Source organism: Strix uralensis, chromosome 16 (assembly GCF_047716275.1).
Source record: "Strix uralensis isolate ZFMK-TIS-50842 chromosome 16, bStrUra1, whole genome shotgun sequence".
NCBI classification, from domain to species: Eukaryota; Metazoa; Chordata; class Aves; order Strigiformes; family Strigidae; genus Strix; species Strix uralensis.
Genome location: NC_133987.1, coordinates 11,666,271 through 11,679,226, shown reverse-complemented (window position 1 = coordinate 11,679,226; position 12,956 = coordinate 11,666,271). Strand labels below are relative to the sequence as shown.

The following is a 12,956-nucleotide window of genomic DNA, read 5'->3' as shown; positions in this document are numbered from 1 at the left end:
CTCCGCGGGTCACATGAGAGGGGCGGGCGGCTGGGCCGAGGCGGCGGCTGCCGCCGGGGCAGGGCTGGGCGGAGAGGGACGGGGCAGAGGAGCGCGGCGGCAGAGCGCGGCGGCGGCGGCGGAGAAGGAGCAGAAGCGGCCGCGAGGCGCCGAGCGAGTGGAGCGAGCCCCGGGCCTCCCTCAGCCGCGGCCGCCGCGGAGCGCCCTGCCTGCGGCCCCAACATGGACGAAGAGGGCGGCGGAGGTGGCGGCGGTGAGTGGCGGCGCTGCTGCGGGGGCGGCGCGGAGGGAACGCGGCCCCTCACCTGGCCGCCGCGGGCCTGAGGAAAGCGCGTTCCCGGCCAGGGAGCCCCGTTCCCGGCCGGGGGGGCTGTGGGGGGGCCGCGGCTCGTCCGCCTCCGAGTCCGTGACACTTGCTGCCGCCGCCGCGGCCCCTCCGCGCCCCGCGCCGCGCCCTTCCCCTCAGCGCGGAGCTGCTCGCCGGTGCTGTGCCCCCGTCCTGCCCGGCTCCCCCCCGCGCACTGAGGGGCCGACTCGAGCGGAGCGACCGAGCAGTTCCCGGGAGCGGGGGAGAGTGGCGGCGGGGGCCAGCCCTTTCGCCGGCGGCCACAATGGGAGCTCTGTGCCCCGCGGCGGGCGCCCCCGCGCCCGGGAAGGGCCGGGTGGGGGGTGAGGCAGGGTCGGGCCGGCTCGGCTGGGCTCGGGCACAAAAGGGGCGGCGGGGCGGGGCAGGGCAGGGCAGGCGGGTCCCGGCCCCCGCCGCGGTGACAGCCCGGCGACATCGCTGCGCTCCCTGCGTGCAGCTGCTCGTCTGCTGGGAGAGGGGGGGAAGGGGAAAAAAAAAAAGTATGTGTCTTGCAGTGTACGAGCAAGTGAAAAGAATAATTAAGCTCTGCGAGGGCTCTGTTTGTGTGTGTCATCTTAATGGAGGCTCGGTGATAATCACGGGGTGGTTCATCCAGTTTAAACAGGGTGAAATGTTTCTAAAGGCAGCGGCGTTAACGTTGCCAGATACTACTTTTAGAAAATCCGGACTCGCATCTTGGGGGAGCTTTTATTCTTAATTTTTGTCTTTCGGAGACCGGCTTGTGCACCGTCCCAGTTGAAGGCACTGCAGACTTGCAACACGCTTCCCTCCTTTAATTTATAATGCGTTTTGTGAGCGCGTGTGTAAAGCTGCTGCCTGAAATAACCAGTTCTTATGTATCATCAGCGATAATGGTGGTTGCGGTGGCTGAGGAGTAGCTGAGCCTGCCTTGGGGCAGAGGGATTGACTGAATGGACCGCCCTATATTCTCTGTGTCTGTCAGCGTCTGTGTCGGTGGTGGTGGTACAGAATGAAGTGATGAGGATATATCTTAAATAAAATGCTAAACAGGCTGCGTTTGAATGAATGCATTGGCTGATTTCTAAATAGGTAAAGTAAGGGCTAAACCTTGTATGATTAATAGTTGTGCGGTGCTTGCTAATTCTAAGTATAATTACCAGAACTCGGAAATCAAGTGGGTGTGGTGTTTGTTTTGACAACTTGAAAAAAAAAATGCTATGATGATTCAGAAAAATAATTCTTCAAGCAGTTGTCTGGAAATGTGGCCGTTTCTCAGCAGGCACTTCTGCTCATTTTGTCAGTGATAGACTTAAAAAAAATCTGAAAAAGGAAAACAAAAGACAAAACAAGCCAGTCCTGAAAAGTTATTATTCAAAACAGTTGAGCACTAATTGTAAAGAGCAGAAAGCTCATTCAGCTCAAAATATGTTATTTTTACAGTATTATGGACTTGCATCTGTACTTAAGGGAAATGAACATGCTTATTACTGGCACTAACCTTGTGTAGTATAGTCCTTAATCACATGCAAGATGTAAACTAGAAAGTGGATGTATTGCTGAATCAATCTTTCATAAGGTGTTAAGCATTTCAAAGTTTGATTTTCATGGGAGGAAAAATACTCAGGACCTGGGGAGGAGACAGTCTATATTTAGCTAAAGGCTGGTTCTTAGGTGAAGTCAGATTTTTCACCTAGCATGCAAGTGAAGCTATTATTTTATTTATAACGTCATATGACATTAATAAGCATGTTGCTTTTTTTGGGTCAAATTACAGTATAGTTTATGTTCCTCCTTACTTGGCTTCATTGTAAACCAGTTGTAGACTAACAAGACTGGAAATTTTTTGCCATCAGTGTATTTGACATTTTACACTGCCTTCTTGTGAGTACTGCACTTTTTTCTTGAATAGAGATCCAGTCTGGCTTTTTCTTATGGACCACTGACAGTTTGGAACACCAGGATTAGTTAGGTCATTTCCAGCGAATTAATAGGTATTTTGAATTGAAAGTAGTTTTTTTTAATTTTTCTTTTTAAACAATAGAAAGCATGTGGAAGGTGTGGATTTCCCAGCCAGTTTTAAAATCCTTTATTGCCTCTGATTAGTGAGACTTGTGGGGTACCAAGGGAGTCTGACCAGGGCAGTCCAGTGTTTTGAACCTCAGCAGGACATTTGCAGTCCTCAAAAAATGGACATTATTGAGTGGGAAACTCATAGAGATAAGCATATCGCTGTGCACAGGTACTTCAGGAAGCATGCAAATTTTTTTGAGGACTGCACAGAATCACCCTAATTAGAGACTTGAACTAGATAAGCATCTAAATATCTAGGACATTAAACTGTGATTCAGAAGGTAAACTGCTATTCCCAGTTTAGTTCTGCCTGCTGCCTTGCTCTTCAGTTTAATTTGCATCCTATGCTTCAGTTCCCTTACTTGTCAAATGGGGGTCAGTTGTTTTACCACCTCTGATAAAAACTGTGAATGAAAACAGCTGTGTAAAGTTAGGATTTGTTATTTTAGAAGCACTTGATGGAAGAGAAATGTTAATTAAGGGAATTGTTCTTAGTACCGCTTTCTCTTTTGTATGTGGAGCCCTAAATAGGGGCATGCGTTTATATTATACAATCCACTTACACACAAGCCTCCCATTGATTTCAGCAGAGGCTCTGTTCATGGATTATTGATGCGATATGATCCGAGTCAGTTGGTGTTTGTCTCAACCTTCTTTTGTGTTCTGATTAAAATATCTCTGTGGTTCACTTAATCCAGGATATTTCTCCTCCTCCCTCTTCTTGCTTGATTTCAAACCGCATCTTTTGTGATTTGACTGAGGCTTTTTCTTACGTGCTTGCTGTTACGTGGTGCTGATGGTACCAGTGCACTGAGATCCTCACGTTGAATAGTGCTGTTGGCAGCAGATGATATGGTTGCATACTGCTAAACAGTAAGCAATCTTCTGTATAACGCTGAAATACATAAACAGGTAGTGCTGGAGGTGCAGAGTAGTACTTCTCTTTGTTTTTCTGAATTTCAGTCTAGTCATGCAGTGGCTTTGTAGTCCCCCAGATTCAACTCTGTGCCATTCCTCTTGGAAAAAACTGTAAGATTGACTACTTACCAACTTCTGTATATATGTTTGTTTTAAGCTGTCTCTACAAAGGGCTCTAAACAGACATCCCAAAAGGTTAAAATCCTGCTTCTTGACAAATAGGCAAAATTATAGCACTAATTATGGCATTGAGGTTTCCCTACTGGTCCTCCAAACTCTGTGCTTTATTTCTGAATTTTGAAGCTTTTTTGGGGAGAGAGCAGTTCAGTTGCCAAGCTCTGTTAGTTGCTGGCTGTATTTGCCAGTGATGGTGCCAGGTAGCATGTTGATTCTGTTATGTAGACAGCCGTTCACGAGGAACTAGACCGAGAGACCAGATCGTCTTACAGAGGACTCAGAAGAATGGATTTGCTGCCAAACCAGATTTATCAAGATGACTTCTGTTCTTCTGCAGGGCAAAGCAGTTACCCATTCATAGGTAAAAGCTGTTAAATGTAACAAAACCCCCAGATTTTTCTTAGAAAAAATGTTTTTAAATTGATTAAATTTATCTACCTATCTGTTTTGCGCTTTTAGACGTGAGCAGCCCGATCTCTTCTGTTCTTTTCACGTTGTAATATCTTTCACAGATGTTAAGGAGGATCCCGTGTGGCCTTGTGGTTATAGACATACTCTGAATTTTAGACTAAATCTGCATGTTTTGTTTATAATAAACTCATAAGAAATGTATTTTAACACAATGTTAAATATGTTTCACTCCCTACTCATCAAAGTGGATAACTTGTACTGGTAGTTTTAAAAAGTTGTCCCAAAAGTTCTTTAGAGGAGGGCTTGTAGTTTTAAATAGCACTCTAGGGAAATGCCAAGAATATAAAAATGCACCTGAGTGTTAGACTGACCACGTGAATTGATTCTAGGAAGAGAAGAGAGCAGATAGAGAGATAGAACACAAAACCCTAAATGACATAAATATGACTTTCATCAGCCAGCAGACCTTTATGCTGTCTCTTTTTGCTAAACAAATGCTAATCTCATATTTGTACAGGTTACCTGTCAGATCAGTAGTATCTTAATTTTTAGCCCAAAAAACATTTAATCTGTTATCACTCAAAAAGAAAGCCGTCGTAAAATATTAATAATTATGTTGTAAATATTAGTTATTTCTGGTGGTATCCAAAAATGGGCTTGTTAATTGCAGTAACACATGAATAAGTTTTTTCTTAGCCTAATGTTCAGTATTTTTAGCTGTGACTTGGAAGAAAACATTAAATTCTTGCTGATACAATTTCCAGAGGATAGTTGGTTGCCAAAATTGATGTATTGTTATATAATGGTATTTGATGACTTGTGCTCAGCAATGTAAGGATGCCATGGATTTAGGGGAACAGTATGCCTATCACATAATATCTGTGTGTACTATTACATCTAGGAAAGAAATCTGTAGGATTTACTTACAGGAACAGAGTGTACTTTGCAGAACAATGTCTGGGAATCATAGTAATAGCCACCTGAAAGTGGGCTCCCGATGTGCTACTGTTACTGAATCTTTTAATATCACTGGAGTTATAAGAGCTTTTACCAGTTGAGGGACTGCAGATCTTGAGGCAACAGACTGTTTTCCAAGATATATTCTGCAGTTCACATCAAATTTCTCAATCCCATCATATTTATTGTCTCCCCTTCTTTCTTTATAGGACTTTGAACACTTTTTCAAGGGAAAATGAATTAAATACACAGTGCCTTTCCTCCGGTTTCTTCTGCTTGCCATCTTTTTGTCCTATAAGTCTCCTTTCCTAGTACAACAGAAAAGTTTTAAAAGCTTTGAACTGTTTTGCTTATACTGTAGCTCCATCTTATCTGCTGCTAACTTTTGCTCCCTTCCTTTCCCTCCCAACGCAAACATACTTTAGTCTTGTTTCTTTTTGCATCCCATCTTTGGCCCCATTTACTTTTTGAACTACCACCCCATCTCCTTTTCATGTTGAAGGTCATTGAATGAGCTGTTTGCAGTCACTGTCCGAAGAGTATCCCCTCCAGGTTCATCCTAGGGTATTTCCACACTTGTCCTGACCCCTTGTACTCGGTACATTCCCTTCCTCCTCTTCGTCCTGTCAGCTGCTTCTCGTACTGTTTACTATACTTTTCTTTTTGAAATCTTGCTCTTTTTTTGGCTTCTTTGACTGTTTTCTCCTTGTTTCCCTCCTGTTTTGTTAATCGCTTTTTCATTTGGAAGATAATCTTTCTGCTTCCAACTTTTCTGTGAAGATTTACAGGACCCTGCACTTGGTTTAATGTTCTCTTCCTCTCTATATCTTGTTTCTGGATAATCAATTTTGCAAATAAAAATGGAACTATCATATTTAAACTGATGACTCACAGCATATACTGTGTGCTCTGGATCCAGTACCATCTGTTGGCTTGTTTGACATCTGAAGAATGTGTAATTGTCATCTTAAGCTTAATGAGTCTCAAAACAGAGCTCTTAACGTTGTTTCCACCCACTTCCTTTTTTTGATGTCTGTGGATGCACGCTGACATCCCGCATGGTTATTGACAAGTAAATAACAAGTGAGTTGTTATAATTTATTAGTTCTTAAAAAATAGTCTGTAGAAAAGATGTAATAAAAATGGCTGTAAAAGGGCAATGCGTAAGTATTGGAACACTTCTTCAATCTCCAAGTTATGAAAGAAGTTACATTCTCCTATGCAATATTAATTTTCCTGTTTGAACACACAAATAAACTTAATCTGGTTGTAAGTCACACGTGACATTTTCTGTAGACTTCTGCATGGGACTAGCCAGCATGTAGGATAGTGTTTTATGATGATTGAAGGAATCTATATGAATTTTTTTCCTTCCTTTTAAAGTAAAGTGATAGTTAATGTCTGCTTCACTTTTCTCTCCCTGTAGTTCATGAGTACTTAAGCACGTACAGAAGGATTGCACTTATTTTAGTGAAGAGTTTGGACACATTGACCATGTGCTTCATTCACAGAGGATAAAAATAAGTACTTAGCAGTTGGTTTATTAGAAAAACCTGTCAACTTACAGAACTGTAAGGCAGGAATCCCATGAAAGTGAAGAACACATGATACCTAAAATTTACAGAAGCAAAGGAAAAATCACGTACATGATCATGTACAGGAACACCAGTAATGTTGGCATTTCTGACTTCTTCACTGTGCATTCTTTTAAAGCAGTATGTTGTATAGGAAAGGTATGTGATTTAGGTAGTAAAAGTGTATTTAATTATGCGATTTGTATAACTTTTAACATCTAGTAAATTGTTTTTAATTGCATATGACTTCCTTCTTTTAATTCCAACAATTTCATGGGAAAACTTAGTAGTGCAAATTTTTTGGATAGCAGTGTTTCCTCTTAGTGGGATAGACACACAAAATCCACTAGAAAACCATGTGTTTTGTGGTCCTCTGAGATTTGCCTGAAGACGGAAATGGCTTGACCTATTTGGTTGCTATGAAGTAAAAACATTCTTGTTCTTTTTTTTTTTTTTTTTGTGAACATCTGTGTCACATTTATTTCATTAGTTTCTGAGGTTCTTTAAACCCATTACTTGGTAATATAAAGTTTTATTTAAGGAGAATAAAGTGATGCATAGCTGCTTCTACAATCTAATACCTATTTATACATAGGTATGATATAAGCAGGTAGGTTTTCCAATAAAAGTTGACATGTTAAAAGGCAAACACAAACATTATCTAACATTTCCTAGGAAAAAAGTATTTGACAAGTTCAATAGGATCTCATGGTGTTAAGAGGAAATGTTGCATGCTAGAAGCTTGTGAAATCTAAATCAGAATCTCATCTGGGATGTGGAGTACTGAAGATCTTTGATCTAATTTTTCAACAGATCAGGCTTCTTGGCGTGGTTTTACTAATTAGTCTCATTTTCAGATGTTCTGTTTATTATAAAAAGAAATAGTTACCTTATGTCAGGTATGCAAGAACTGTGAAGCTGATATTGTTATTTAGCAACCCAATGGAAATTGTGCCAACAAGCATAGGTTTTACTGCAAGGCGATTATCTAATAAGTCTTCTGAATTCCATAAGAAAATTCTTCAACAATAATTGAAGATCAGTTCATTTGTGAAAGTTGAATCTGAATTCAGGTCTGACTTTCACTGTCATGTCCAAGGGCTCAGTTGGATTTTGAGGAGCTGCTGCTGTTCTTTGCAGATGTGGGTCCTTAATACAAAAGGAGAAACCGATGTTGATTTTTAGGTGAAATACCTTGAGTTTCTTAAAAAAACAAAAAAAGTGTGTGAAAATGATGAAACACAAGTCTGCTGACTTGCAGGCTGAATAACAACTGTGGGAATTAATTTTAGTGGCTTTTCTCCCCAGCTACCGGCTCACACACAGCTTGTAGGAGTATCTACTCCTCAGTCAAATTAGATTGAAATTGAGTTCTACACTAGGCGTGCTTTGGCAGAAGGAGTTGACGGGTAGGAAAATAAATGTGTCCAGTCTCTCTTGTGCTCACTGTCATTCTCACACACATGTGTGTGCAAAAAAAGGCTAAAAAAAATGGCACGCGCAAGTAAAGAACTGCCTCTTACTGTTTACTCTAAGAGGAACTGAGAGATGTAATCATTTCATGAGTTACCTCTATATTTTTATACAACCGCCTCATTAATAGGCAGTGTAACTTAATTCTAGCATGGAGATTTGTTGGTTTTTTTTTTTCCACTATCTGATTCATATTGCAAAATACCATCCAGGTTGTTTTCTTGTTTAATTCCAAGTATTCAAGAGTCTTTATTTGCTGTTACATTTTTGCTTTCATGTACTGTAGATACCATGTTCTTTAATAAGATCCTTGTTTAGCTCATAAGCAGTGTTGTCTGTAGGGTCAAATTCTGACATAAACAGATCCTGTGGCCTTAATAGAAGAAAGGGGGAATTGTCAAAAGGGGCATTTGTAATTGCATTGGATATTACAAAATAAGGAATTATGGTCGCTTCAAGCAGTATTTCTTATATTCAGTAGTCAAATTCCAAGTAAGTGTTTTTTCTTTCTTGCTCATGTGAGTTTGGACTAATGAACTTCCTGCCTAGTCATTCTAATACACCAAGGAGGAATTTTCCCACCAGACTGTGTACTCTGTCTGAGTACAACTTTGACCACTTGCAAATGCAATTTTTGAAATTGTAAAGTTGCTGCATGTTTTTGTTTCAGTATCTCATAACTGGCCAGCTAGGGGATGTGGAGGGAAGTTTTCCCAAGAAGTTGAGGTTAAACCAAGTGGCTGTAAGAAGAGATGGTGGCTTTGTTATGGAGAAACTCTGTTCCTTGGGAAGAACCTTGCAAGTTAAATGCATTCTCTGACCATGCAACTCCTAATGTATACGGGACAGGGGCTTGGTCCTGCATAGGACCATTCTGAGTCCTTGAGAAGACCAAATGAACCTGACCCTTTGAATGTATAAAGTGCTCAGCTGTTTCTGATTGCCCACACAGGAGCTACTGTGTACAGATTGTGCAGACTGATGATCCATTGTAATAGATCCGTGGACTTTATTGCGTGGGGTACGTGAATGTGTGTTTATATACTGTTTTGTGGTTTCCCTTTTTTTCTTATTTCTGGTTCAATTTTTTTACATTTCTTTTTTCTTTTAACTGAAAGAGTTCTGCTTGGGACCCACCCAAAACAAACACTTAATATTTCAGGAATACACCTTCAAGAGCTTCTATCAGGCTGAAGTAATTCTTGGTTTAGTCTTGCATTTTGTAACCCCAGTATATACTAAATGGGGAAAACTCGTTTTTCATGCGGTATCCGCCATGTAAATGCCTAAATGGGTAGTCTGTATTATGGAAATATACATTTATTGTCTCAAAAGTAACTTTTTATATTTTATAGAACTTTATTATTTAACTTGCTTTTCTGCAGGTCAGGTTTTACCTAATGTACCACCCTTTTAGTTATTAAAATTATCATATCGCATACTTGCAAGATTTTAAAGCAGCATCCAACATTCATCTGGGGACAAGGAGAGTATCTGTGCTTTTTTTCCCACCATCTTTTATCATTTGTGCTGCTATTCCTGAATTGCCATTTGTATAGAAACTGTCCTAAGTGGCAGTTGAAACTGGTAGCTGAGGTTAGTCAGAGGCAAAGTTTAGAGAAATGGCTGTTGTGTCTATGAAAATGCCTGCAGTCACAGAACAGAGAGACTAAAAAGGTTTCAGGTGTGTGACTAATTTCTTCTTCTTGTAGGTGTTGCTGATTAATACGGAATCTTCGACTGTGCCTTAAGCCTATCTTCTGTGTATTATGTGAGGTGAACTTCTTTAGGCAGCGTGTGGCATTTCAGTTTGTTGTAGATGTTTTAGTAAGGACAGATAAATGGACCATATGGAGTTGATTATTTATTTGGCTATAGGAAGTGGATTTTTGTGCATTAAATATAGTAACTTTCTTTTTTTAAATATCTGAGAGGAAGCTTCCCCACCCCCAGTGATTTTTTTAAAAAATCAGAATACATGTAACTTCATTCTCATTTTGTGCAATGTAAGTTGCAAAGACTGCAATGTTTAGTCTTGGTCTTGTACCAATAAATGACATACTATCACATGAATGTTTTAAAAGATTAGGTGATATTTTATAAGAGCAAACATAAAAAGATGACTGGTTTAAGTCCTTCCGCTGTGAGTTCACTGATATCCAAAGTAAAGAGAGTCTACATTATGTTACTGTTCTTATTTTGCTGAAAAATTATTTTCCTTTTGTATCTAATACCCATGTTGTAAGCCTGAAAAAGTAACATGTGTTATGAAGGGGAAAGGTTGGGTGAAATTGGTAATCCAAATTAAATACAAATAATACTCTAAAGTTTATGGAGCCTGTGGGTGGGTGGACTTGGCAGATAGATCCATTGTGGTATGTTAGACTTGAAAGACCATATGGAGATTATTATTTTCTGGCATTTTGTAGTAAAGGTTTTTGAAGAAGGAATTGTTTTTTTATTTTGTAGAAGAGGGGTGAAAAATGGGAAGAATAACTTCAGTTTGCATTGAGTAGTAAAATAGCTTGTTGTAGTAGCATATGGAAAAACAATTTATTCAAAGGTAAGCTGCTAAAAGTTCTCCTACTGTTTTCCTATTGGCTCTCTTGTCTTCTGAAGGCAGCCAAAGATCCTGTGCAGCTGGGAATAATACAGGATCCAGCTGTAACTTTTTTTATTGTTGTTCAGATGTCCGGTGATGGTCAAATCTAAGTTATTGTGTGGAAATTCAGTAAAGGAAAAGGGTAGGGTGGGAAAAAAGTGACTCTCTGTAAAAATATTCCAGTAAAAGCAACAGGAACTAGGAGTATCCATTTCAGAACTCTGCCATAAATCCCATCCTGAAATACTTAAACGCCTTCAGATTTTGCTGTAGACTTTAAGTCATCTAAGAGTTCTTGGTTTATTTTTTAAACAGAAATGAAGTTAGCTGATTGGAGTGGGAAAGTGGCCGTTCTTTTAGATTACTTATGGAAGAAGGTACCATTTTCTCATTCATAGTACAAGGTTTTAGTTAAAACAAAATTCTTTACTGTCTTACATATTGTACCAATACTTTAAATGTTACAACATGGAGTATATCAAACAGTTTTGATTTACTAATTTCACTTATGCCGTGTTTTGCTAGTCTTTGTTTTACAGAGTCAAAGTATGTAAGGAGGGGAGAAGCCTAATAGTTTTCTGTAGAGTTTGGTTTACCTTTGGTATATTTGGTGCTTCCAACTCTGTAGATGATGCCTTGGATTGAGCTTAGACAAAATAAGTGAGCAATGCAGCAGGTAAATGGAATGGTGAGAATACTTGATGATGATCAAAATAATGCATCCTTTTTTCTTTCAAAACAGTTTGGTTTTTTTTCCTTGTTAAAAAGGTCATATTTCTCAAGTTTCTTCATAATTGTAGCCAGTGATCCTTTTTCTTAGTTACTTGAGACTAGTGATGCCAGTGTAGAAATGCACTGTCCTTTAGGTATCTTCTTCCTTTCCAAATCTTCCTTCCAAACTTGAACTTGCCAATGGAGTCCATCAGATGGCTAACTGAATTTCAGTTACTTGCACTGTTACTGAGTCTTTAGTTTTGAGTGTCGTTACTTAGTTTGTAATTATGCTAGTTTAATTTAGTAAGTTTAATAACACTAGTATACAAATTGTAAGTCCTAATTAACTGAAAGACCTATCTTGAAATACTGTAAGTTATTTCCATTACTAGTGAAGTGAAAGGAATTTTAAAACATAACTACTGTCTCAAGCATAATCCTGGACAGTATTAGTGCATTCCTTTCCATGTGCCTTAATTGGTTGTTGACATTAATTCTTTTATCGAGGAGGTGGGGGGGAAAAAAAAAAAGAAAAAAAGGAGAAAGATCTGTGGTTGGTTTGTTGGCTGTCAGACAGCCTGGCGTTTTGCCCCACAGTGCTAGAACATAACAGCAACAACAATTTATTTTCCTTCCTGAGCTAGTAGGAGCTGATCTGTGACTTCAAAGTGGAGGTGAAATGTGGACAAAACACTGTGCTGTGAAGGCAAAACACTTCTAACACAAATCAATTGCAATGCAAAAATATCTATGATGTCCATATAGTGATGTTTTAAAACGTAATAATTTTTGGAGTTCTTGAATGTGGTCACCAATACCAGTTGTATGAATGAGGAAGTTTTCTCGGTGGTAGGAGTGCTGCGGTCTGTGGGTAAGTGACAATAAGAGTTGATATTCTTTGCGTGGTGACTGAATTAATTCACTGTCAATGTGTTTTGTAAACCTGCAATCAAATTATTATTTTTTTTAAATCGACACGTGTTTCTTCTTTTTAATTAAGCAAATCATGACACTTATTTTGCTCTCTTACCGCACTGGGTGATGTATATTTTGTATTTATGTTTGGGCTTTGGTCAGATTGTTTCCCAAACTCTCTTGTATTTTATCTTCTTTTTATTTTATCTTATTTTTTAATACAGTATTATAAATGAATACAAGGCAAATAATTTGCTTTCCCTCTTTTTTTTTTTTCTGACATTGTAGTGATTAAATAAGCAGTACTACTTCATTTTGTTTTACAAGAATGGTAGTCAAAGTTCTTTTCTCCCAATTTTTAAAGGTTATGATCTTTATTTGAATTGTGAGGAGCCTAAAGGAATCTCTTTCAGTTTAATTGTTTTCTTGAAGTACAGGTCAACTTTCAGTGCTTTTTGCAAAATTGATTGTATGTAAGGTCTGACAATGTCAATTAAAATGCAACTAAAATAAGAAACTTTGCTTACAGATTAGCTGCGAGATGCTTTGGCTGTATTCGTGATATATTATAAGGAAAATTCAGAAAATATTCGTGGCTTGAGAATAAAATTTGCCAGCTAAATTGAAGAAGGTAGTATGATAACATGTTGCATCTTTGAGAGGGCGAATACTGTATTTCAGCTGTTATTTCATTGTATTTTTCTCTGGAGCTCATATGGATTTAGGAGATGATTTTCTAATGTGACGGGAGAACATCAAAAGGTCCTTTTCCATTTGAGAAATAATAGTATAACAATTCCAGTAAAGTTTTGGCTTT

General features: G+C 39.2%; 1 protein-coding gene across 1 annotated transcript in view; it reads left to right on the top strand.

Annotated features, from left to right (window-relative positions):
* Window positions 1–85: 85 nt before the first annotated feature.
* Window positions 86–12,956, top strand: part of CYTH3 (cytohesin 3) — a 53,804-nt gene continuing 40,933 nt past the window's right edge. Inside the window, exon 1 of the mRNA XM_074886092.1 lies at window positions 86–253. Within this exon, the coding sequence (XP_074742193.1) occupies window positions 223–253 (31 nt within the window). The 5' untranslated portion in view covers window positions 86–222. The remainder of the gene's footprint in view (window positions 254–12,956) is intronic.